The 26,492-nt window shown below is 53.1% G+C and overlaps 1 protein-coding gene across 3 annotated transcripts in view; it reads left to right on the top strand.

Annotated features, from left to right (window-relative positions):
* The first annotated feature begins 8,534 nt into the window (after positions 1 to 8,534).
* The window catches only part of PFKFB3 (6-phosphofructo-2-kinase/fructose-2,6-biphosphatase 3), a 29,367-nt gene continuing 11,409 nt past the window's right edge, over positions 8,535 to 26,492 (top strand). For all 3 annotated transcript variants that reach the window (XM_062210984.1, XM_062210982.1, XM_062210983.1), the window contains exons 1-10: positions 8,535 to 8,917; positions 16,166 to 16,291; positions 17,033 to 17,129; positions 17,788 to 17,854; positions 18,418 to 18,492; positions 19,160 to 19,216; positions 22,715 to 22,839; positions 23,629 to 23,836; positions 24,126 to 24,272; positions 24,419 to 24,523. In XM_062210984.1, the coding sequence (XP_062066968.1) occupies positions 8,842 to 8,917; positions 16,166 to 16,291; positions 17,033 to 17,129; positions 17,788 to 17,854; positions 18,418 to 18,492; positions 19,160 to 19,216; positions 22,715 to 22,839; positions 23,629 to 23,836; positions 24,126 to 24,272; positions 24,419 to 24,523 (1,083 nt within the window). In that variant the 5' untranslated portion in view covers positions 8,535 to 8,841. The remainder of the gene's footprint in view (positions 8,918 to 16,165; positions 16,292 to 17,032; positions 17,130 to 17,787; positions 17,855 to 18,417; positions 18,493 to 19,159; positions 19,217 to 22,714; positions 22,840 to 23,628; positions 23,837 to 24,125; positions 24,273 to 24,418; positions 24,524 to 26,492) is intronic.

Genomic DNA, 26,492 nt, shown 5'->3' with positions numbered 1-26,492 from the left:
CCCATATGGGATGCCGGAGGAGCCTCAGGCCAGGGCATTAACCTGCTGTGCCACAGCTCTGGTCCCTACCTGTAGTTTCATTTATCCATGCTCAACCATGGTCCGAAAGAATTAAATAGAACATTCTGGAAACAAAGCTTTAAGTTGTGCACTGTTCTGAGAAGCGTGAGGCAGTCTCTCGCCATCCTGCTCCGTCCCGCCTGGGACATGAATCATTACTTTGTCCAGCATCTCCATGCTTTACAAGCTACCTGCCATTATTCACTTAGGAGTCATCTTGGTATCAGATCTACTGTAAACTTTAAAATGTTCTTGGAAAGTGGAGTTAAAAGATAAGTTTATTTTCATGCAAAAAATTTGAAATTCATATGTAGAGGGCTCTTCAAAAGAGTTTGTGGAAAATATGTATTATGAAAAACTGCACATCGATTTCAAACTTTTTGCACCAGTATACACTTATATTCTAATTTCATTTTTCCAAGAACCTTTCAGAATACTCTCTGTTATTGCAGTATTGCAGTGCTTGTGTTCAAATAACCCTTATTTACTGAATAATGGCTGTAAAGTATAAGAGTAGTGATGCTAGCAACTGGACATGCTAAAGAGAAGCCATAAAGTACTTTCTTAAAGTGTGAAGGTGAAATTAAATAAGATTTTTTTTTGAGACAAGGACCACATTCATGTAACTTGTATTGCAGTATTTTGTTATAATTGTCCAGTTTTATTTATTATTGTTAATCCCTAATTTATCAATTGAATTTTATCCTCTATGTGTATGTATAGGAAAACATAATGCATTGGATAGGGTTCTGTTCTAGCCATGGCTTTAGGCATCCCCTGGGGGTCTTGGAACGTGTACCCTACCAATAAGGAAGAACTGCTGTACATAAGAAGACGAGGACCTCCTCCACATCTTTTTCTTTTTTAAATGCTGATTAATTTCATAAAGTCGCCATATCTTGTTAAATTAACTTTAACTGCAGTAATTGAGCGTGCGCCTCTTTTGCTGTGACTTTGCTGAAACACGCAAGTGTGTAAGTCTTTGAGGGTCTAGCTCATTGTTGTCACATGTTAAGCATTTTACACTGCAGGGCCGTTTGTAGGTTTTGAGTTACTAATCTTCGTAATAGTTTCTGAAGATGATTCTTATTTGCACATTATACAGACCACATCTAAAACACTCGGATCTGAAATTTTGTTGTCAGCATTGTATTAGAAAAAACCAAGAGGCCGCCATTGTGGTGTGGTTGTCACTGTTTGCAATGCCAGCATCCCATAGGGGAGTACCAGTTTGAGTCCTCGCTGCTTGATTTCTGATTTCACTCCCTGCTAATGCCCTTGGAAGGCAGCAGAGAATGGTCCAGTGCTTGGGCCCTGCCACCCATGTGGGAGACCCAGATGGAGTTCCTGGCTCCTGGTTTCAACCTGGCCCACACCTGGCTATTGCAGCCATTTGGGGAGTAACCTCATGAATGGAAGATCTTTCTCCTCTCTCTGTCTCTTTCTGTCTCTTCTTCTCTGTGTTGCTCTTTCAAATAAATACATCTTTAAAGAGACATTGAACATTCTAGTTGCAAAGTGATTTAACTGAGAGAAATTCCAGAGAGTACCAAACTAGTGAAGGTCTTTTTTATTCCTAGGCTTATCAGCTATGTGATCACAGATAATTAATTTAATATTGCTGGGCTTCAGTTTCATTAACTATTAGGAGAAAAGTAAGGGGCGTGTGTGTGTGTATGTGTGTGTGTGTATTGTAGAGACCTGATGGAATTCAGAAGTGAGTTCTTAGTTGTTTTTTTTTTTTAAGATCTATTTATTTTATTTGAAAGGTGGAGTTACAGAGAGAGAGAGAGAGAGAGGTCTTCCATCCGCTGGTTCACTCCCCAGATGGCTGCGATGGCCAGAGCTGTGCTGATCTGAAGCCAGGAGTCAGGAGCTTATTCCAGGTCTCGCACGTGGGTGCAGAGGCCCAAGGACTTGGACCATCTTGCACTGCTTTCCCAGGCCATAAAAGAGAGCTGGATCAGAAGTAGAGCAGCTGGAACCTGAACTGGTGCCCACGTGAGATGCCGGCACTGCAGGCGGTGGCTTTACCCACTACACCACAGTGCTAGGCCCCGAGTTCTTAGTTTTGACAAAGATCAGATCTTGCTGGAGTTTATAGCTGCACGGTACAGCCAGTTCCCAGCAAGTACTTGTTGCATGTAGAAAGCAATGGGAGAGCTTGTCTTTCAGTGAAACTGAAGAGCGATGAGATGGACGCGAAGTTCACAACTATATGTGAACTTGGCTTCCCAATGTGAACTTACCCTTGGCCTGCATCTGGTGTATTCTTACCAAACACTAGGTCTGTCTTTGTTCCCTCCTCTATTCCAATGGATGGGTTTTCCCCCTTCATGGGCATGAGAGCTATTGCTCTGTAATAGTCTCCAGGCGTGGCTCTGGTTGAACCCAAGATAACTGAGATTGCTTCTGCAGCCTCTTCCTCGCGGTGTCTGAGACACAGCTACTGTTGGTGAGCATTTCCTGAACTCTGGGTACCACAAGGAGAACCCTGTGTGTAACCAGGTCCATGCACTTCTTGAGTGGTTGCCCATCTCTGGCCACCTGTCACCTTGGGGAAAAGCAGGTCCAGCTTGAACCTCTCGGACCGAGCCCTGTGCGAAGGCTTCGGCTTCTTTATTTTGACATCAAGTGTGCACACTGGTGACAAAGACTACAGACCCATTTATATCCTCCAGAGAGCCCTACAAAACCAACAAACAGAATCACCCTGCAAATTAAAACACAGCTTGAGGGGCTGGCGCCATGGCTCACTAGGTTAATCCTCCACCTGCGGTGCTGGCATCCCATATGGATGCCGGGTTCTAGTCCCGGCTGCTCCTCTTCCAGTCCAGCTCTCTGCTGTGGCCTGGGAGGGCAGTGGAAGATGGCCCAGGTGCTTGGGCCCCTGCACCCACATGGGAGACCAGGAAGAAGCACCTGGCTTCTGGCTTCAAATTGGTGCAGCACCAGCCGTGGCGGCCATTTGGGGGGTGAACCAACGGAAGGAAGACCTTTCTCTCTGTCTCTCTCACTGTCTATAACTCTACCTGTCAAAAAAACAAAACAAAACAAAGCAAAACCACAGCTTGATTCTGTTTTCCTCCAGGTGTAGGGGTTATGCGGAATCCATGTGTTGTGTGTGTGTCATTTGCAAGAAGCAAAGGTGTTGTCAGCAGAGGCAAATCATCACAGAATTCGTGACTGTCTTTTTCCAGGTCCTTCCTCACTCAAAGCCAGAATCTACACAATCCATGCATTGTTTCTGTTCCTTCTTTTTTTTTTTTTTTTTTTTTCAGAATTTGAGCAAACTGAACTGTCACTGATACTTTTTAAAAAAAAATTTAACTTGTTATTTTGAAATGACTGCACACTTACAAGAAGTTGCAAAAGAGTACATGGGGTCCCAGGAACCTTTCACCCAGCTTCCGCCAATGGTGACATCTTAAGTGACTATAGCAAAAAAAAAAAAAAAAAAAAAATCTAGACCAGGAAATTAATGGTGACATCTTAAGTGACTATAGCAAAAAAAAAAAAAAAATCTAGACCAGGAAATTGACTTTGCTACAATACTGTGAACTAGACTACAGTGGACCTGGTGTTTACAAAGCTCATGTATTTTGAATATGTAATATAGTGCTTTTGAAGGCAAATGTGTCTTTGAATGCAAATCAGATGAGGAGGCTGACAAAGAGTACAAAGCTCTTTCAAAGCAGTGGCCAGGTGTGATGCTGGTCCCACACATCAACAACTTTAGAAGTGTGTGTACAAGCTCAGGAAGGAAAGGCATGCAGGTGGTGAGTAACAGGGACTGGGCAGAGGGAAATGGAAATTTCCTGGAGGGTTTGGTGGCACTTAGGTTGCACAGTTTGAGTGGATTCACCAGGAGCCAGACTGTGGCACAGTGGCCCCTCCTCATACCCTCCATAATGAGACATTTAAAGTCCACTTGATTGGAGAAAATATGTATGACATCTGTTCAACAACAATGAGTTTTAAAAGAAGATTTATTTGAGAGAGAGAGAGAGAGAGAGAGAGAGTAAGAGATATCATCCATCTGCTGGCTAGTTCACTCCCCAAATAGCCACAACTGTTGGGGCTGGGCCAGGCTGAGGTCAGGAACCAGGAACTCCATCTGGGTCTTCCACATGGGCAGCAGGGGCCCAAGCACCTGGGCCATCTTCTACTGCCTTCCTAGGTGGAATAGCAGGAACTTGGATTGGAAATGGAGCAGCAGCTAGGACTTGAATGAGCATTATATATGATGCCGGCCTAAGTGGAGCTTAACCCACTGTGACATGACACCACTTACATGTTTTAAATATAGACTCTACTTTTTAGAGCAGTTTTAGGTTCATAGCAAAATTACAGGAAAAGAAAGTACAGGGCTCCATATACCTCCTGCCCCCTCCCATGCCACAAACACAGCCTCCCCTGCTGTCAGCATTCCCCACCAGATGGGTGCATTTAACACTCAGTGAACCCACCTCAGTACTTCGTCATCATCACCGTAATTTTTGGTGTTGTGCATTCTGGGTTTTGCACAAATACATCGTGACCTGTATACACCATCATAGCATCATACAAAATTGTTTCACTGCCTTAAAAATCCTCTGTGCGTTGCCTGTTCATCCTTCCCTTCCTCCCACAATCACCAATCTCCCAGAGTGTCATGTAGTTGTAATCAGACAGTATGTAGCCTTTTCAGAGTTAGTAGTATGCATTTAAAGATCCTTCATGTCTTTTCATGCCTTGCTAGTTAATTTCTTTTTAGCCACTCTCTGGTTTCTCTGCCTCTCAAATAAATAAATAAGTAAATCTTTTAAAAGAAGATTTATTTATTTGAAAGAATTACAAAGAAAGGAGAGAGAGAGAAAGAGAGAGAGAGATATCTTCTGTTCAGTGGTTCACTTCCCAAATGGCTGCAGAGGCTGGAGCTGGGCCCATCTGAAGCCAGGAGCCAGAAATTTCTTCCAGGTTTCCCACATGGGTGCAGGGCCCCAAGCACTGGGACCATCTTCCACTGCTTTCCCAAGCACAGTGAGCCTAGATTGGAACTGAAGCAGCCGGGACATGAACAGAGAGCAACGTTACAGTCAGTGGCTTAACCTGCTGCGCCATTGAGCCGGCCCCATGCTTCTGTTTTGATAATTATGAATAAAACTGCTATCAACATCTGTGTGCACATTATGAATTGGATTTTCAATCTCCTTATGTGACACTGGGCAACGTGAATTACAATATTTTATATTTTTAAAAAGTCACTCCTCCCCTCCCCCTGTTCGGTGGGTGGGTGTGGAGGGTTTGGTTTCACTGTTTGGTGTCTCCGTTCACTCTCACACGTGGGATTTTTCACAGGAACGAATAATGACACTGTGTCTAATTAGCAACTTTGGACTGCTTGCAGCCTGCCACAGCTTGTTACCATGCTCATCCTCTCTCCCGGGAGGAGGTTGGCACTAGCGCGGTTTCAGTGTTTCAGTGCTCCTAGTTGGCACGGCATCGTGAGTGTGGCTGCTCTTCCAGCTGCATTTGGGATCCACGGGTAAAGGGTTCGGGGACACTGGCCAGCCGTCGTGGAGAAAAACCACCTCCGAGGTCCTTTCTCTAGGGCTGGGCCGAGCCCAATGATTTCACCTCTGTAAGCACCTCGCCAGGCACTTGGTGGGTTCTTCCTAAATGTCAGAGGCTCGTTTTAAGTAATTGCCCTGCTACTGTCTCAGTCAACAATGAAAGCCTTTCTGTTGCTCTTGCCTTCCAAACAGCTCCATTGTTCTGGGTGAGATGGGCTGAGTGGCAGTTTGATCTTGCCCTGCCTTAATCCTGGGTTACTGCAGGTCCACAGGGAGTCCCCTGGAGAGCTGTCTGTGGTCTGTGTGAAGTATAAGGGAAACTGGGGACTGGGTGGGGGAGGGGAAAGACACCCACAGACAACCCTAACTGGCCTTCTTCCTTTACCCCTGAAATGCTTCCTTGACCTCTGTAATCTCCAGCCCTCCCCTCACTCCTTCACAGAAAACAAAGGGGTTCACCAGGGTCTTGAAGGTATTTTTAGCTTTGATAAGGCCCAGGTGCCTGACTGTATCTAAAAGTCCTCCATCTGCACAGGTAGTTCCGGCTGTACATAAATCACTGTGGGTGGACAGGGCAGAGGGACGGTCTGGGGTGAAGATGGGGCCATTTACCCGAGGAGGAGAAAGTCGGGAGGAAGGCTAAACCAGTACATTCCTGGATTGTAGCCGCATCCCCGTCATCGACAAGGGTTTCGGAGTGAAGAGATTATGCCTTCCATGAGGTTGCTACCTTCATTTACCCCCCGGGGCTGCAAAGGCTGCAAGGGTTTCTAGCCGGCTATCACAAACAAAACAAATGTGAATTCATCCCCCTCCCCTGGTTAGATATCCCCAGGGAGGGGGCTTAACCTTAACTTCCCTTTGCCTACTGCTTATCTGGGGCAGGAGGTGACTGGGGAAGAACCCTCTCTTTGCCTTGGACACCCAGGGCTATTGACGTGCAGGCAGGGAAGGCGCCTGGTGTGCGAATAAAGCTCAGCTGGGATCTCTTGGGAACATCAGCTGCCTGGTGTCCTGAGAGCTGACCTTGGACAAGAAATTAAGATGGGGCAGACCCGGTGCCTGCTTCCTCCCTTAAGTTGAAGCCAACAATGTCTCTGGAAGTTCAGAGGAAAGGTGGAAGAATTCTGGCTCTCGGTGGGCTGGCCCAGCCAGTCGGTGTGTGCAGAACCCCAGGTGGGCAGAAAGCTGGATACACAGGTGTCATGCCCGAGGAGCTGGGGGGCAGGAGTTCCTTGCAAGACCCCTGCGTTTCCCGGGATAGGAACTCTTCCCGGTGGCTCGGGCGCTCCCTGGTTGCTGTTTCCTCTTCAGGTCAGCCCACTCTTATTTCAGGAGTGGCATGGGGCTCTCCCTTGGGCGTTCTAGGGTGTCACCTCTGGCATTTGCTCCCGCTGCAGAAAAACAAGTCCAAATGCAATGCATCGGGTTTCTGAACAGCTGCCCGAGCGCGGAAACCAGCCCGTGTCAGCAAAGCTGTCGGCGGTGGGGGGAGCAGGGGCTCCAGGCAGGGCGGCGCAGTTGGGCGGGGTGTTGGGGGGGGTAGGGGTTAGGGCAGGGAGGCCTCTGGGGCCAGCGGCCAGGTGGGTGATGCTTGGCGCACCGGCGGCCCCTGGAGCGGCCAGACTGCGAGGGGGGCGGGGCGGAGGCACCGGTAGGGCGGGCGCACCCGGCAGGAGCAGCTGCGCCGGCCGCCAGGGAGCTGGGCCCTCCCAGCTGAGAGCATGCGGGACGTGAGCGACGTGTGGCAGCCTCTGCGCAGACTTTTCCACTGCAGAGTGGTTTCAGCGGGCGCCGCCTTCTCCCCGCCAATCAGAGCTTGGCCTCGGCGAGAAGTGCGCGCCTCTCTGCAAGACAGGGCAGCGCCGCGCCTCCGCGCTGAGGCTCGGTTTGCTGAAGTCACATCCCCTGTGGTGCCCCTGCGCGACCGGCGGGCCTCGCCCAGAGCGCCCCAGGTCTTCGCCACAGGGCCTCCCACCTGCCTCCGCGACCGGCCCGCAGATCGCGAGGAAAAGGGGAGAGAGTAGTAGTACACACCGACAAAGTAGCGAGGGCACGCTATAGGGTGTGCAGAAGACAGGCCTGAACCCCAGTAGGAGTTTGCATGGTCTGGGGGCTTATAGTCCAGTAATGAGTTGCAGGTGGAAACGGGGGGGGTGTCTAGTTTTATTTACTCTTCCACTCTGAGAGAAACATTCATCGAATACTATACATGAAAATCAAGATGCCAGCTGAGCCCCTGCAAAGGTCCCTTCCAGTGCTGCTGTTTGGGCTTTTCCTTCCTGCCCTCATGCCCAGCACCGCAGGCCTCGCAGGGTTCCCGGTCTTTGGAATTAGGTAAAGGGGGAGCAGTGGGCACCCAGCAGAAGCTCAGGTGTCTGAGGGATTCAGGGCACGGATGGCACGGATCGTAGTGTGTGAGGACTCGCAAGTACGATCAGGAAGCAGCTCTGGCTGCCCCGGAGCGCGCAGTAGGAATGCGGAGTACTGAGACCCCACAGGTACAAAAAGGCCGCATCAGTGGGATGCGTGTTAACCAGCATCCCAGGGGATTGGGCCGCGAGGGTCCACAGACTACACTGGATGGCGCCGCGCCGCTGCTCTCCCCTAGCACAGCAGAGATGAGGGGTCAGAATGAATGGAGGAAGCTGTCCTCAGGATGGGGTAACAGGAGCGAGGCCAGGCAGGGCTGGGCGTTCTCCAGCGCCGGGGCTGGGTTGCAGAAGAAGCAGTGCGCGCTGTCGTCTCCCGCCCGCAGGGGGCACCCACAAGCCGCCCTCTGGCCAGCGCAGCCTCCTCCCCACGTGAAAAGGGGCTGGGACGCGAGGAATGCGGCCCGCCCCGAGGCTGACGTGCGCCGCGACTCTTAAAAGGCCGGGCAGTGAGTGGGGCTCCCCGGCAGAGCAGGAGAGCAGGCGAGCGGCGGCGTGGCTGTCACTGCGCCCGAGCATCCCGGGGTTTCCGGCGCGGACGCAGCGGCCGTGCGAGCAGCCCGCAGCCCGCGCCCTTCGCCGCCATCAGCGGAGCACTCGTGGCGGGCCAGCGCCCGGACTCGAGCACAAAGCACGCTTCCCCAGGCAGCAGCAGCAGCAGCAGCTCAGCGAGCGGCTGGCCGCACGCCGGCGCACGCATCCCCCTCTTCTTTGTTCCGGGGGTCGGCGGCCGTCTCGTCCCCACGTCGGATTCTCCTCCTGGGGGTGGTGGGCCGCCGGGCTCAGCTGCGAAGATGCCCTTGGAGTTGACGCAGAGCCGGGTGCAGAAGATCTGGGTGCCCATCGACCACCGGCCCTCGTTGCCCAGATGTGAGTGCGATCGCGCGGGAGCAGGAGTTGCAAGTCCGCGCCGCCGCGTGCAGGGCTGGGCCATTGTGTGGGGCCGCTTTGTGCCGATGCCCCGCTGCGGGAGGCGCGCTCGTGCCGGCCGGGGCGGCGGCGCGGGGGCGGCGGCTGCCCGCGGCTCCCGGGTCCGGCGGCGGGGGCGCTAGGGCCCCGGAACCGGCGAGCTCGCCGAGCCTGGGCTGCGAGCGCCGCCGCGGCGGAAAGCGTGCGCCTCCGGGGAGGCCGGGCCGCGCGCCCCGCCCCGGGCACCGGCGGCGCGACTGCGGCCAAGGGGCGCGGCCGTCTGCGCCTCCGCCTCTCTGGGTGTCCGGCGTCCGCCTCTCCTGCCTCCCTCCGATTTCCATCTGCCCCTTTCTAAACGTGTCTCCTGTCTGCTTTTTCTTCGTGCTCGCATTTCTCCCCCTTAACCCTGTCTTTCTCCGTGCGCCCCTGTGCGAGTATATGTCTCGATATTCTCTCTTTTCACTCCTCTTTTCCCTGTCGATGTCCATCTATTCCCTCTGTGCTCCGGCGTCTGCGGGGCGCCCTAAGCGGCGGGGTTAGGGGACGACATCACAATCCCTGGGGTCTCCGTGGCGCTTGGTTGAGGGGCGGGCGCGCGGCGGTGACCGCGGGTTGGTGGGAGGTCACGCGTGCACGCGTCCCTCGGGGCTCGGAATGTGCGGGCGCCTCCCGCCGCCGCTCCTGTCACCCCGATGCGCTCTCGAGAGGGCTCCCTGGTTCTCCACCGCCAGCTGCAGCCTGCAGCCTCCGGAAAGGACGGTTGGACTGGCCAGGAGGCGCCCAGAGTACCATCGTGTGGCCGAGGGCCAGTGAGCAGGTGGGCATTTTGCCCGGGCCGGGGTTGTAGCCCGAGAGGGGACTGCCGAACCCAGGTGCAAACCCTGGAGACACCTTCCGGTCATCTGAGGGCACCTGAGCTCCAGGTGCTGGCTGGGCGTCTCCACTGCCACGTTTTCCAGGAGCGCCACCGCGGACCGTGACAGCCCGTCCTGGGCTTCTGCCAGCCTGAATCACCGCCCTCCCCATGCCAGGACCGGTGCAGGGGAAGCGAGCCCTGCGCCTGCCTGGGGTGCACGCTGGGCCGAGGTCCTGCTGGACCCGGAGGTTGGAGGGCAAGTGCGCAGGAGACCTCTGCTTCTCAGCCTTCTTGGCACAGAAGCCGAGGGCTGGGGCTTGGCAGGTCTGCCGCGGATCTGGCCTTCGAAGCGTGCTCGCTAAACCGGAGCTGCCCAGGGTCTTCCCATGTAACCTGTCGGTGGTGGGGGACGCACCCCACTCCAGGGCTCCAGGGGGAGATGAGGCCAAGGCCAGACGGGGAACAACGCCCTCCCCCCCTTCAGTTTTGAATAAAACAAGTGTTATCCGTTGGGCGCTTGGTAAACCGCAGTGGGTGGCACAAAGCAAGGACTGGATTTTTATGTCTGTAAATACTTGGGATGGTATGTGTGCCCTTACACACACTGGCTTGTTTTTCCCCCGAGGTTGCTGTTTGCACCGCCTTAGCTCCTAGTGATTTCTCAGAGAAGCCAGGGTGTGGCCATGCATCCTTCCTCCAGGGCTGAGAAAAACCCATCCATTAGACTCCATCAGACTGCACGTTGCACACTCGGATGAGACATTTGCCTAAGAATCCCTGTCGGAACCCTTCAGACCTGGGGGGGTGGGGTTGAGGGGAGAGTTATGTCTACAGCCAATGGATTAAGTTTCTTGTCCAGCTGCAAAGCCTGCACCTCCCGTCAGACACAAACCAGAACGGAGGGGAGACTAACTGAATTTGTGAATCAGCTTACCTGGAGGGACGTTAAGCTCTTGACTGGCAGGGGGACGGACCGGCCCTTCCTTCTGATTGTCCTTTATCATCGCAAAGAAATCATGCGGCTCTGTGTGTGGGTCCCTACTTGGGGTGAATTATTTATGCACCGAGAACTTCAGCATCCTTGTCTGTCGTGTGGGTTGCATTACTGTTTATCTAATGGGGCTGTGAGGAGTCCCATGTAGCGTGGTGGGGCCTGAGAGACAGTGCCTGGCACTTAGTAAGCCTTAACTAAAACGTTGCCATCATCAACGCAGCAAAGTGGATATTCATCCCGGTCGTTACAGGGCTGTCTTCAACAGGGAGCAGAGACAGCACCTTAAGGTACCAAAGGTTTTTCGTACCTACAGAGGAATGAGACAAGCTGCTAATTTATCTTTGCTCAGGATCTAGAATAGTGGGATCAGAGGTCCATGTGGTACTCAGATAAAGACAGAAAGATTCTCATCTTGGAAATGGGCCACATGCATGGTGTTCTGCTTTAAGGAGATGCTTGGATGCCCTAGGAGATGCCTGTCTTGCCCCTGAAGTTCATAGCTGGTGATTCTCAGCCTGGGTTGCACGTTAGAATCAATTGGGAGGGACTAGGGGAGGGGCATAGTGAAAAAGAACTCCTACTGGAGCCTCAAGCCTGGTCACTATGCGCATATGCATCTTACATTTTAGAAGCGCCTTGGGTTTGGCTGCTGGTGGAGAGCCCCTCATTTAGGAGAGAGCGCTTGAAGGGTTCCAGGCGAGGAAGACCTCAGCTGAGTCCTGATCCACCACGTGCTGCTTTTGCGGTGTGACCTCTCCCTGCTCTGCATCACACTGTGCTGTTGTATTGCCTCCTAAATTTGTCAGTGATCATTAAAATATCCCCCGTACCACTACGTGTTGCCAGTTAAAACTATGCGGCTACAAAGGCCATTCATTAGGCCTGAGATTGGTTTGATGTTAAAATATGCATGCAAAGTAATGCCTGTGCATGGTAACTATCAAACAGTGCAGAAGAGCTATGGAAAGAAGCGTCAATTAGATGCATTCTCCCACTGTTGGAAATCCTCCATCGAGGCTAACTCATTGAGATGCGAGCCTTCATGTTAGGTCAACTTGAGGACACCACTGATGCCGGGAGAGTGGTTGATATCTGGTTGCCCACAGCCAGTTGTCCCATATCTCTCTGTGTGCTCATGTTGCCTGCCTTCTGGTCTCCGGCATGTTAAACCCATAGGGTGCTCATGTGGCTGCAGAGTTTGTCCTCATCTGGTGGTGGTGCTTTGAGGTGGTTACTGTAGACCAGCACAACCTTGGTTCCCTTCGGCAGCTATGGGGATGGATCCCTTCTGGAGACTCATCTTTCTGTGAATGAAGCCCAGCTCACCGACTTGTAGAAAAGAAGACGTGAATTTGCATCTTGTGTTTTGAGGCTAGCATCTCACGGAGCCTCTGAGTAGAAGGAAGCTCGCAGGAGGTACAGGAGCCAGAGCCAAGGGTCTTCCCAACCACTGTCTCTTTTAAGAATAAGTTCAGGGCATCCGTGGGGTGGATGAGGGCAGATGTCCTTATCAGAGAGAGCAGTCACTTAATCTAGGCAGGAGAACTGGAGTTGGAACCCTGGGTGCCAGCCTCCCAGCCCAGCTGTGACACAGACCAGCCCTGTCCAGATGGTGGGGTTTAACTCGTCCGTCTGGCTGATTCTTTCCCTAATCGGCAACCTCAGTCAACATTGCCTGCAGCTCACGTGCTCACCAGCTAACCTGGTTTGGTTTGATGACCTGCAGGGGAACTGGAACAAGTAGCCAGTTTGTGTTCAGTAGCAGTAAAATGGCACGACTGGCTTGTGGACAGCCCAGTCTTAGCTCCAAGGTACTCCGATGCCCAGTCTTAGCTCCAAGGTACTCCGATGCTGACCCCGATTCATCCATCCATTCCCCCAGCTTACCCGGCACCCAGCAATTGTGACAAATGGCCAAGTCAATGAACACGATGACTTCTTAAAGTTGAGGGTTCGCTCCTAGTAGTTGGTGACTTCCAGTGGTCAGAGCCTTAACCATGCAGCAACCTTACAGCCTGAGCCCGGGGCCTGCCCCACCCTGATGGCAAATCAGAGTGTGCATTCTGTTAACCCAGCCAATGTTTTGTTTTTTTTTTTTTTGTTTGTTTGTTTTTTAATTTTTGACAGGCAGAGTGGACAGTGAGACAGACAGAGAGAAAGGTCTTCCCTTGCCATTGGTTCACCCTCCAATGGCCACCGCGGCAGGTGCGCTGTGGCCGGCACACCGCGGTAATCCAAAGGCAGGAGCCAGGTACTTCTCCTGGTCTCCCATGTGCAGGGCCCAAGCACTTGGGCCGTCCTCCACTGCACTCCCAGGCCACAGCAGAGAGCTGGCCTGGAAGAGGGGCAACCGGGACAGAATCCGGTGCCCCGACCGGGACTAGAACCCGGTGTGCCGGCGCCGCAAGGCGGAGGATTAGCCTGTTGAGCCACGGCGCCGGCCACCAGCCAATGGTTTTTAAACGATGGCTTCCTTCCCCTGTAGCGTAGTGAACATCTGTGTGCTCCCACAGGCATCCTCAAATTGACGTCTAACACTGACATCTCAGCATAGCTACACTTGAAAAACTTGTTTTGTCAGAAGTTGGACAGCTGTGTGGAATGACATATGCAGGAGCTCCTCCGAACAGCTTGTGTGAAGCACGGTGTTTATTCCGCCATCACTGCGCTCTTGAGGGAGACAAGAAGGAGGATGAGAGTGGTCCGCAGCTGTATCTCTTTTGATGGCAGAAGTATCGAGAGAGAAGGCAGGAAGAAACCCAAGGTCTCCCTTCAGGCAGCGACAGGGCCATTGAGTTGAGTTGTGCTGTGAGTTTAAAAAAAAAAAAAAGCAGGGAGGGTTGAGGGAGAATGAGACTTAAAAGATTTAGTCAGAAGGACTTGTGGTTGCCTCCTGAGAGCCGGGGGTGCCTGGGAGGAGGGACGGTGGCAGCCACCCTCGGCAGGCTCTTGCCACGTCTTTGAATCTTAGGCATGGAGCTAAGGAATAAGGAGTGATGGTTTAACAGAGCTTGAAATTCAGCCTAAACTTCTGCCTTGTAGCATTCACTCCGTTGTGTCTTTTTGGATTTGTTAGTATTATTTTATTGTATTATTTTTTGTTCCCGAAGTGTTACTGGCAGAAGATTTGTCCTTGTGATTAGTGGGTGGATCGTAATCTCGGATTTGGGACACCAGGCGGCTCTGTCTTCTGTCTCGGCTGCCTTGGCCTGGTCCCATGTGTGAGTGCAGCTGTGCATGTTTCTGATGGTCTCTGTGCGTGTCTAGGTGGCTCCGAGGAGCCAGCTGTCTGTCTGCTTGTCCCTGGGACATGAGAGCCCTTGGTGCTTGTTTGCTTCACTAAGGCGATGATGATCGCTGCTGCCTCCCTGCGGGCAGTGCGAGCTGCTGTTTTCTAGGAACGCATTTGTTGCTGGGAGCCGAGGAGGGCAGCCCCCAGAGCGTTCCCTGATCCCTGATGGCCTTGTTTCCTCCCCCTGTCACCCAGGTTACAAGTGGTGCACAGATACTAGCAAGGAGCCAGAACCCCCTGAGCCTGCAGGTTTGGGGGCAAGCATAGAATTATGGTGGTGTTTGGCAATGGACCTCAGTTGGGGACCTCTGCTGGGGGTCCAGCCTTAGGCAGGGGCCTCTTCCCCTGCGCTGTGCATGGGATAGCAGCTCTGCTTCCTCTGCACCCTGGCGCTTGCCTGCGGAGGCTCATCTGTGCGTCAGAGCCTCTGTCCAAATCTGACATTGGCCTAGATCGGGTGTTATGGCTTCCAAAGCTTCCCCTGCAAGCCGTGCAGCCTGTGCCTGGGACGTGATGAGCACAGCTGGGCTGACCGAGACAGCCTGAGAGCGTGGGGCAGCACCGCCCGGGCTGGACTTGGCACGCGGCCCTTGGCCTGTGAGCGTGCTTGTCACCAGGATGCAGGAGTCGCCAGAGTCTCAGGCCTTCTGCTTCCTGAACAGGCTGCTTGTGGCTGCTTTCTGAGACTCCGGGGGAGATCCCGGTCCCTGGTGGTATCTTACAGAAACCTCTGAGGAACATGGGATCGTGGTTGAGTGGTGGACGCCAGGAGGGTACTCAGAGGCCACAGCATCTCTGGTGGTGCCAACCTCTGCCTGGGGCTTAGTGCCTGGCACGGCTGGCTCCCTGGCATCCATCAGCCTGGCAGCAGAAGGTGGCAGTCGGGGAAGAGGCTGAGACTCTCAGGGATACCGGGATTTACCCGTCCCCTGGGGAGAACCAGTATTCTGCATCCTCCGGCCTGCTTTGATCTGGGAAAACCAATTGCCTTCTTTATAAAAATCTCTTTGAGGAAGGCCATGGAGACCTCCTGTATGGAGGCTAGGAAGCTGGTGCTTGGGTTCGCTCTGAATCCTGGCAGGTCCAGGGCCCAACTCCCATGGCCCTCTGCTGCCTGCTGCCTCGGTTTGTGTACTGTGATTGGAACCTACCCCGCTCTCCTGTTGCCATCATCTTCCCTGGCGTTGGGGTCCCTTCGTTACACCCCCAGGAGAGGAGCATTTCTACTGTGGGTCGCCTACTGGGTGTAGGGTTTTCTGTGTTGGGTCAGGAATTTGGCTTCCAGACTGCACTTGCCAAGGATAGCCTAAAGTGAGGTTGAGCTGCAAGGGGTCATTGTGGGGCTCTGGCCACTAGGGGGCCGAGGGCCCATTGGATTATAAAATGTTGTGGGTGGTGGAGGAGGGGGCTTGGGATGGGGAATGAAAGAATTCTGATGAAATTCTTTGAAGTTTATTGTTGGAGGGAGGTCTGTGCTCAATAACTTCTGCCACGTGACTGGTGATCCCCTTGTGAAAATGTTATTTCTTTAGCTCTCATCTACGTTTATTATTTATTTGGAGAAAGAGGGAAAGAGAGTGTGCACAGGCTCCCAAAGGGCGGTTCACTCCCAAAAGCCTGGAAAGGCCTGGGAGCAGGTGCAGTGCTGGGAGACGGGAATGAGTGGCAGGAACCCAACGACTTGAGCCATCATTGCCGATTTCCAGGGTCCATATTAGCAGGAGCTGGAATTGGGAGCCAGAACTGGGTATTGAACTTGGGTACACTGCTGTGGGATACAGGCATCCTAACTGCCCCCCCCCCCCAAATTTATTTCCAATTAACACATGATAGTTGTATGTATATATGGACTACAGTGTACTAACTCAGCACATGTATACAATGTGTAAATTGGGGTAATTAATATTTCCATCTCCTTATTTCTAGGAACCCAGCTAGAAATATTTGGAGCCTCCCGACTCGTCTCATAGATCTATATAAAGTAGATAATAAATGATGATAAATTGTAGTCACCCCGTTGTGCTGTAGAACACTTGATCTTACCTCTCTCCTGGCTGTCCTTTCCAGCCTGTGGGCCGAAGCTGACCAACTCCCCCACAGTGATTGTCATGGTGGGCCTCCCAGCCCGGGGGAAGACGTACATCTCCAAGAAGCTGACGCGCTACCTCAACTGGATTGGTGTCCCAACAAAAGGTGAGGCCGGGTCCCGAGACTAGAGGAGTCAAGCCGTGGGCTACGATCCTGCCTGCTCCTGGTCCTCACCTTCAGGGCTGCCCGTGGTTGCTGATTCCCCACCCGCCACTGCCTGGCTGATTTCATCTCCTTCCTGGAGCCTTCTCTGGCCACCCCAGTCCCTGCAGATCAGTGCCCTTGCACTTGGTTGAAAGCTCCTCTGCTAACCTCCTCCAGTGCTCTGTCGGTGAACCTGCCTGGTCCTCCCGGCTGGAAGTATCTTAAATATGGGGACTGTGGGTTTTTTTTTTTTGTTTGTTTGTTTTTGGAGGGGATGGGGGATGAAAGAATGAAAGATCTCTCGCTGCCACCTGCCGAGAGATCCCAGGAGCTATTAGTGTGTCCCCCTGCTGGCTGCCTGCCTGAGCCTCTTAGCCTCTGTTCTTACAACCCCAGTCTCTGGTCTACAGCCTAGGGAGCCTCGGGCCTTGTGCTGCAGCCTCACATATCGTGCAGGCAGCAGTGGGCTCTGTGTTTCTGGAGGAAGCCGGGCTGCTTCCCAGCCCGTTGCTTCTAGGGAGCAGGTGGCAATGCTGGACTGGGATGTCACACTCTTAGTTTCCATACTGGATCATCATCTCATTCAGGCTGGTGTTTGTTCTTTTTTTTTCCCCTTTGATTGGGACTGTGCTCCCAGCTGGAAGTCGGCCCCTTCCTCCTGCTTGGTCACCCAGGGCTGTCCTTGTCTTTTCCCATCCTCAGTGTTCAATGTGGGGGAATACCGCCGGGAGGCTGTGAAGCAGTACAGCTCCTACAACTTCTTCCGCCCCGACAATGAAGAGGCAATGAAAGTTCGCAAGTAAGCCACGACGAGCTGCCCCGGTGGGCTGCGGGTTTGGGTTCGCCTTGTCTCTTAGGCCGGGCTCCATAGGAGGAAGGGAAAGGCTGGGCTGCAGAGTGGCTCTGCTGGTGGCCATCAGATCTGTCAGGTGTTAGGTCAAGCCTCTCGGCCTGTCCGAGACTGGGCAGCTTTGATCTGTTCCCAGATGGTCTGCCCAGGCTAACGGAGACAGATCAACAGCAGCAGCCCCAGCTCTTGAGAGCACACAAAGTCCTTTTCATTGAGAATCATCTGGGTACGTTTGGAAAGGATTTCTTTTGAAGCAGGAGGCGATTGGGAGCCCCAGTGCAACGTGCTCAACCCTGACTGCACTTTAGAAGCCACCTGGGAAGCTTGTCAAGGTCCCAGTGCCAGGCCCCACCCGGGAGCATCTGTGGGTGGGCTCTGGACATCTGTTTTGTAACAGCCCTCCAGAGGGATGGTTCCAGTGTGCAGCCAGGCCCGAGCGCGCCCAGGCCATCTGCGCTGGACCTGATTGGAGGGCCTGGCTAGCACTGAGCAGTTTAGGAACAGAATTGCCAGGTGCTGTTGGCTGGGGCCAGTGAGGGAGCTTCCTTGGGCTACGCTGGTGGATGGGCCGGCTCTGATTGCAGCTTCTCTTTCTTGTGCATTGCAGGCAATGTGCCTTAGCTGCCCTGAGAGATGTCAAAAGTTACCTGACAAAGGAAGGAGGTCAAATTGCAGTAAGTCCGAGGCATACAGCTGGCTCACTCTGCAACGCCACAGCAGGAAGATGTTCTCAGTGGCCTGCGCGGTGCTGGGAGACACTGTGGGGACATTGCAGACAGGGACAGGCAGGGCCTCTGGCCCGGAGAGATGAGGGAAGCAGGTGGCTAGAAGAGCCTGGGGACTTGGTAGGGACTTAAGGACACAGCCACAGTGAGTGCTGTCACACATATGCCCAACCCCAGCCTTATGGGCAGCTGGTCACCACCTTGAGGGAGGGCAGAATCTGGGATACCACAGTGCCCAGGAGCCATTGGCCCTTCTGTGTGTTCCCTCCCGCTGGGTGTTACTGGTTGCTTCCCGCGGCCATTCCCACCCCTCCCCTGCTGTCTCTGAGTGCTGGAGGCAGTGGGAGAGGGAGGGCTGCCTACAGGCACAGCCCTGGAGATGGGCAGAGCACCGTCTCTGCTGGAAGTGCCTTTCTGGACTTGTTCCTGGAAATGGCATATTCCTGGTGTTGGTAAATACTGTTCAACTCAAGCTCAGATTCTTCTTCCCTGCCTTTCTCCCTCCCTATCAGGTTTTTGATGCCACCAACACTACTAGAGAGAGGAGACACATGATCCTTCATTTTGCCAAAGAAAATGATTTCAAGGTGAGCCAGACTCCTTGTCTTGCTCCAGGGAGCTCAGAAGAGAGGGGAGGTTCTCGGGGACCAAGTGACTCCCTGATTCCGTTTTGTTCCTTCGTCTGCCACTGCCTGAGCTTTGCTGTCTAAAAGCAGGGCCTTCCTTGTGGCAGAGCTCTCAAGGGTGGAGAAGACCTCCCACCCGGGATGGGGCAGTAGGTCCGTGTCTTTTTGTGTCTTTGGGGATTGATAAGTGGTCTCTTTCCTCCTTGTATGTGATGCTAGCCCCACAATGATATCTAGGTTGGCCCATTGTGGTGTGTTTTCCTTTTATTGTCAACTTTCTTTTTTTTTATTTGAAAGGCAGAGGGCAACAGACAGGCAGAGAGACCTCCCATCCTTTGGTTCACTCCCTGAATGCCCACAATAACCAGGACTTAGGCTCAAACCAGAGGCCAGGAACTCTTGGTCTTGGTCTCCCATTGGGGTGGCAGAGACCCAACTACTGAGCCATCACCTGCTGTCTCCTAGGGTCTGCAGTAGCAGGAAGCTGGGATTGGAAGCAGAGCTGGGACTCCAACCTGGGCACTGCAGTAGGGGCTGTGGGTATCCCAGCTGGTGTCCTGACTGCTAAGCCAAGTGCCTGCCCATAGATGTGGTTCTCTAACCTTTCTGTCTGGCTGACTCCCAACAGGTGTTTTTCATTGAGTCCGTGTGTGATGACCCTTCAGTTGTAGCCTCCAACATCATGGTAAGACAACCAGCCACCCTCACTCTTTGTGTTTGCACCTAAACCACAAACACATCTTCAATCCAAGAAAAGTTGGGGGCCCCAGGTCAGGTCCTGCAGAGTCACTAAACCCTCAGGATGAGCTGCCCCGCCTGCTTCTGTTGTTGTCTGAGAGGTGAGAAGGGCAGAGAGCAGTTGAATGGAGCAGCCTGTCCCAAGACCTGAGCTGGCCCCACGGGGGTCTTTGAGGATAGCCGGCAGTGCACAGGGTTGGCTGGGACATGAGAGATACAGCAGAGGAGTTGGGATCAGTTTCTGCAGACAGCTGCAGCTTGGCAGCCGAGTGGTGATGGGGCTGCTGGGGACAAGGAGCAGTTACTCCTCCAGGAGGGGTGGGAGGCAGCGGGGCTGGTAGTTTTTGCTATGAAGGTCACTGGTAGGTAAGAATGGTTCTGTGTAAACAACAGCCTACAGGGCTCAGTAACCTGAAGGCAGAGGTCCCAAGTTTGAGAGGAAGGGGTGCAGGGGAAAGTGTCTTCCTAGAGGATGCATCTAATGCTCGTGCCGCGGAGCCTGCTCTGTCTCCACTACCCCGATGAGAGCTTGCCTCGATGTGCTGAGGGTAGATGGTGCTGACACCAGTGTGTCAGGAACAGAAGTGATCTCTGTGAAGACTTCACTCCAGGTCACCTCTCCAGCCTCAGCAGCTCAGAATATAAAGCAAAGTTTTCCTGATAAGCAGGGAACGCCATGCTATTGCTGCATGTGGATGTGCATCTTGAAGGAGATGCTGAACACACACTGGCTTCCTGGGCTTTGTCTCCAAGGCAGTGCAGTCGTTTGCAAGCCTTGTCTGAGAAAGTAGTTCATATTTCAGGCAGAGCTATCTGAATTGTGGAAAATAGGATCAAATGAGTTCCTGTGGGGCCAACGGTAGAGACCCAAAGTACAAGGAAACAGAAGTTGCAATAATCTAAGCCAAGCGTTGTGCTAGTTCCTTTGGCTCTGCTTGTTCCACTTGGTGGTGGAGCACAGTGCGGCTGTGTGATCCTTCTCCCCAGGGAGCAGTCACCAGTGTGCCTGGGGAGGAGTTCATCCTTGATCTTGTAGTCCACTAACACAGACAGCCTCACCCCTCACCCTCTGTGTCCAGAAACCTCTTACTCTGGTGCAACCTCAGAGCATCTCGGCAAGTTAGGCCCAGGATCTTGTAAGCTGTATGTATGAAATTGTAGTAAAATATCACAGCACGCCCTTTGTGGCTGAACCATTTTTTAGTGTAAATGTCAGCAGCTTTCATTACATTCACGTTGTGGGGAAGCCGTCACCACTCCTCATCTCCAGACTTCTCTTTCTTTTTTTAAAAAAAGATGTATTTTATTTTATTTATTTGAAAGAGTTACACAGAGAGAGAAGGAGAGGCAGAGAGAGAGAGGTCTTCCATCTTCTGGTGCACTCCCCAGTTGGCCACAGTGGCCAGAGCTGTGCTGATCTGAAGCCAGGAGCCAGGAGCGTCTTCCAGGTCTCCCACGCAGGTGCAGGGGCCCAAGGACTTGGGCCATCTTGCACTGCTTTCCCAGGCCACAGCAGAGAGCTGGATTGGAAGTGGAGCTGCAGAGACTCAAACCGGTGCCCATGTGGGATGCGGGCGCTGCAGGCAGCTGCTTTACCCACTGCTTTACCACTAGCACTGGCCCCTAGACTGTCTTCATCTTCCCTATCTGAAACCCTGTCCCTATAAAACATTAGCTCCCCATTTCTAGATTTTTTCAAAAATATTTATTTATTTGAAAGGCAGAGGCCGGTGCCGTGGCTCAACAGGCTAATCCTCCACCTTGCGGCGCCGGCACACTGGGTTCTAGTCCCGGTCGGGGTGCCAGATTCTGTCCCAGTTGCCCCTCTTCCAGGCCAGCTCTCTGCTGTGGCCCGGGAAGGCAGTGGAGGATGGCCCAAGTGCTTGGGCCCTGCACCTGCATGGGAGACCAGGAGAAGCACCTGGCTCCTGGCTTCGGATCATCGTGGTGCGCTGGCCACAGCGCTCTGGCCACAGCGGCCATTGGAGGGTGAACCAACGGTAAAGGAAGACCTTTCTCTCTCTCTCTCTCTCTCTCTCTCTCACTGTCCACTCTGCCTGTCCAAAAAAAAAGGCAGAGTGAGAGAGACAGACAGAAAGGGATCTTCTGTCTGCTGCAATGGCTGTGGCTGGGTCAAGCTGAATCCAGGAACCAGGAACTCCATCCGGGTCCCCCACATGGATGACAAGGACCCAAGTACTTGGGCCATCTTCTGCTGCCTTCCCAGACATATGAGCAGGGAGCTGGTTTGGAAGCAGGGCAGCCAAGACTCAAACTGGTGCTCAGATTGGAGGCCAGTGTCATAGGCAGTGGCTTGACCTGCTGAGCTTAAGGCTAGCCTCATCCCCCATGTCCACCCCCAGTTTGTTTTATAGATTTATTTTATTTATTTGAAAGGCAGAGTGACAGAGAGAGGGAGAGACACAGAGAGAAAGAGGTCTGGCCATTTGGGAGTGAACCAGTAAATGGAAGAACAGTTGGGGTTGGGCCAGGCTGGAGCCAGGAGCCTGGAAGTCCATCTAGTTATCCCATGTCAAGGGCAGGGCTGAAGCACTTGGGCCATCATTTGCTGCTTTCCCAGGCATGTTAGCAGGGAGCTGGATGAGGGGCAGAGCAGCCAGGAGTTGAACCTTGTGCCTCCCCTATGGGATGTTGGCGTTGAAGTCAGTAGCTTAACCTGCCATGCCACAACCCCAGCCCTGCTAGCTTCCCTCTGAGTTGGATCTTGGAAGAGTGGCTGCTCTGTAGTTAGGGCAGTCGTTGAGGGGAAAAAGAGCACTGGCATTAACAAGTTCTGAGTTTCCCTAAAACCTACTAGGTCTCCCAGGCCTAGTGTTCAGTTACAGGAGGTGGCTGAGCCTGTGTGTGTGTGTGTGTGTGTTTGCTCCAGCTACTCTCGGGATCAAAGCCCTGGCAAAGCAGTGGGCCTGGGGTCTAGTTAGAGAAGCAGTTCATTGCAGCCCAATCACAGGTGGGTGCTGCCTTTGTGGGGACAGATGGAGAAGGATCCACACAGGGCTGGGTGCATCTGTAGGAGCAGCCGGGTGCCCCTTCTGTCACCAGCTCGGTGTGCAGAGCCCTGCAGGTGCTCCTGTGGAATTCGGCTGAATTGAGGGCCAGCCTGTGTGGTGGTCATGCGGTTGTTGGCCTGGTCCTGACTCGGGGTGGTCTGTGCAGAGGTGTTCGTGACGGCATCCTTGTGGGCTCCCTGTTTCTGCTCTTCCAACCAGCAATTCTCGGTCTGGGCTGCGGGCCCTCCCCATGTAATCATCAGGCTGACACCCCCACCCCCCAGTTTTTTCTTTTTTCTCTTAAATGCTGGGTCGGATAATCTTCATTCTGAACCTTTCTGTGCTTTCCCCTTTTGAAAGCCCCAAATCCTGCTTAATCTACAACAGAAAGGCTTGCAGTGTGACTCATCAGCTGCCTCTTTGTGGCATTGCAGGAAGTTAAAATCTCCAGCCCGGATTACAAAGATTGCAATTCAGCAGAGGCCATGGACGACTTCATGAAGAGGATCAGTTGCTATGAAGCCAGCTATCAGCCCCTCGACCCTGATAAATGTGACAGGTACCTCCCCCGCGGCGACCTCCTCGGAATCCTCTGCATTAGGGTTTTCAGGGTTGTCTTCAACTTCCCACAAAGCATTCTGGAGAGTTCCATAAACTCTCTTTTAAGATGTCTTTAAAAAAATCTTTGATCACAAATTCACATGGAGTGCAAATTTTTTTAAAGATTTTTAAAAAAGATTGATTTGAAAAGACAGAGTGACAGAGCCGGAGAGGGAGCAAGAGACAGAAAGAGAGCGATCTTCTATCCACTAGTTCATTCCACAAGTGGCCACCAGAGCCAGGGCTGGGCCAGGCTGAGGCCAGGAGCCAGGAACTCTATCCCGGTCTCCCACAGTGGCAACGGCCTAAGCACCTGGGTCCATTCTGTGCTGCTTTCCCAGGCACATCAACAGGGAGCTAGATCAGAAGTGGAGCACCTGGGACCTGAACCAGTACTCTGATACAGGATACCAGCATCATATGATTAATGTACTGTGCCGCAATGCCAGCCCCTGGTGCACATATTTCTGGCACCCTGTAGAAGTACAGACAGTAAACATGCATTGGAGCCCTATTTTGCTACCGTCTTCAGATTTCCATCCTCCTGTTTTTCTTTCTCCCTCCTCTGGGAGGCCCCCAGCCTGTTGTGATGAGATGCTCTGTAGGTGTTGTTGCCACATTTGTGCGAAGTCTGTGTGTCCTGGAGAAGTGCCTCCTGGCCCCAGGGCTGGGTGTGCTGTGCTGGTTGGGGGTGGGGAAGTGGTGGGGGGGAGTCTCACGGGTGGTCTTCCATGGTGTTTCTCTGCAGGGACTTGTCACTCATCAAGGTGATCGATGTTGGCCGGAGGTTCTTGGTGAACAGAGTCCAGGACCACATCCAGAGCCGCATCGTGTACTACCTGATGAACATCCACGTGCAGCCGCGCACCATCTACCTGTGTCGGCACGGCGAGAACGAGTACAACCTCCAAGGCAAGATTGGGGGTGACTCAGGCCTGTCCAGCAGGGGCAAGAAGGTAGGAACCAAAGGGCAGCAGGAGGCGGCAGTTCTGGGGTCCCCTGGGTGTGTGGGGTATGCATTTTTGCCGCCATTTGCCTTCGTGTGCTCACAGGGTGTGTATATCTGTGTGCAGGAGAGCATGACCTGGGAGGGCATGGGCAGAGCTGAATGTCCTGGGGTATCCATCGTGGTGGGGGAGAGTGCAACTATTCTTGGGCCCCTTATGCTGCCCAGCCGACAGAGCACCAGAGAACCCTGCCTCTGCTCTGAGAGGTCAGCATGCCCTCTCGTCCACACCCTCTTAGTTTGCCAATGCCCTGAGTAAGTTTGTGGAGGAGCAGAACCTGAAGGACCTCCGGGTGTGGACCAGCCAGCTGAAGAGCACCATCCAGACGGCAGAGGCCCTGAAGCTCCCTTACGAACAGTGGAAGGCGCTCAACGAGATTGATGCTGTGAGTCCCAAGCAGAGGGTATGGTGCGGGGTGGGGAGCTCTCGCGGGAATCCAGCGGAATCCCACTCTGGCATCTTGGGGGCCCCCCGCGTGTAGTGGCTCTCTTGGACACATTGCCTCTGGTGACCACTCGGTGTTCTGCCCAGGGTGTGTGTGAGGAGCTGACCTACGAGGAGATCAAGGACACCTACCCTGAGGAGTACGCCCTGCGTGAGCAAGACAAGTACTATTACCGCTACCCGACGGGCGAGGTGAGTGTTGGGGTCACCTCCCATCCTGCGTGCTTGCTCTTTCCCTGCTGTCCTGTTCATTCTGCAGACGTTGGCCAGCGTTGGGGGTAGGTGCTGAGTGTGGTGCTGGCCAAGAGAGGGCGGTGGGGACCCCAGAGGACCGTGTGATCAACAGCTGTCCAGAGAAGATTCTCCATCCCCCTAGCCCCCCACCCATTATGCAGTCTTGTCCCTGCTGCTTTGCCCTTGGACTTGAGTCTTGCATAGGCCCAGGAGAAGTGCGGTTCTGTCTTCTCATGGGCAGAAGTGGGAGTTGTGTTTCTCTAGCGACAAATTCAGTGATAAGAGAAAGGAAAACGATGGTGGGTGATGATCAGGGTTTTTCACTGGGCTACAGAAGGAAGACAGGCGAGGGTCTCCAGTTAATGTTTGCTGATGGCCTGGTTGATACTGGTAGAGGCGTGGCCCCACATGCAGCCTCTCACTCCCTGTTGCCCAGCAAGTAGCTGCTGCACGCAGACAGGGATGGCTTGTGCAGAGGCTCTGCTCTGGGCAGGCTGATGTGTTGACTCCTGCCTGTGGCCTTCTGGGCATTTGTCACCCCCTTGTCCCCCGTGGGCCAGCCTGCTGTCCTCTCGTCTCATACTGGCCCTTGTCACTGGAACTCTGGTTTGGGGGAGAAAAAAGGAGGGGGCAGAGGGGGTAGGAGCCTTGGTGGCCCATTTTAAATTTTAAAATTTTTTTAAAAAGTCTGTTTATTTGTTTTCATATTTTTAAAAAGATTTATTCATTTACTTGAAGGGCAGACTTACAGAGAGAGGAGGAGACAGAGAGAGATCAAGAGATCTTCCATCTGCTGGTTCACTCTGTAAATGGTTGCAGTGGCTAGGGCTGGGCCAGGTTGAAGCCAGGAGCCTGGTAATCCATCCTGGTCTCCCTAATGGGTGCAGGGGCCCAAGCACTTGGGCCATCCTCTGCTGCTTTCCCAGGCACATAACTAGGGAGCTGGATCGGAAGTAGGGCAGCTGGACTCAAACCGGTGCCCATATGGGATGCTGGTGTTGGCAAGTGGTGCTTTACCCACTGTGCCACAGCACCTGCCCCATATTTATTTGAAATGCAAATGGAGAGGCAGAAAGAGAGAGAGAGAGAGAGAGAGATATTGATTGATCGATCGATCTATCTTTCATCTGCTGTTTCTCTCCTCAAATGTACACAACAGCCAGGGCTTGGCCAGGTCAAAGCCAGGAGTCAGGAACTTCATTCAGGTCTCCCAAGCTAGTGGCAGGGACTCAAGTGCTTGGGCCCCTGCCCCTCATATGGGAGACAAGGCAAGAGTTCCTGGCTTCAGCCTCATGCAGACCTGGCTCTTGTGGCTGTTTGGGGGGTGAACCAGCAAATGGAAGATAGTCTCTCTCTCTCTCTCTCTCTCTCTCTCTCTTTCTGTCATTCTGCCTTTCAAATAAATAAATCAGTCTTTCTAAAAAAAATTCCATTGTAACACCTGCCCCATCTTAGCCACTGCTGTCCCTCAATGCGTAGAGAGAGGAGTAGGAAGAAGAAGGAACTGAGACAGAGGACAGCAGGTTTATGTACCTTACAAGAACCGCTTTGCCAAATGAAAGGTTAAACACCAGGGAAAGAAGGGGTGGATGGGTGGGTGAGTGAGTGTATGAGTGGATGGATGGATGGATGGATGGATGGGTATGGGCTTGAGTGGGTGAGTTTGTAGATGGGTGAATGGGTGGGTGGGTGGGTGAGTGGGTTGCTGGCTGGATAGATGGGTGGATGGATAGATGGAAGGGTAGATGGGCAGATGGGTAGTTGGATGGGTGGGTGGGTAGATGGGCAGATGGATAGTTGGATGGGTGGGTGGGTAGATGGGTAGATGGATATAGAAGGATGATAGATAGGTGAGAGAATGGATGGAGGGATGGAGGAGTGACAAGCTCTCTGGCTAATAATGACAGAAGACCATAGCATACGGTCA

This window comes from Lepus europaeus, chromosome 14 (assembly GCF_033115175.1).
Source record: "Lepus europaeus isolate LE1 chromosome 14, mLepTim1.pri, whole genome shotgun sequence".
Lineage (NCBI taxonomy): Eukaryota > Metazoa > Chordata > Mammalia > Lagomorpha > Leporidae > Lepus > Lepus europaeus.
Note: the sequence above shows the minus strand (reverse complement) of the source record. Positions and strands in the feature narration are given on the sequence as shown.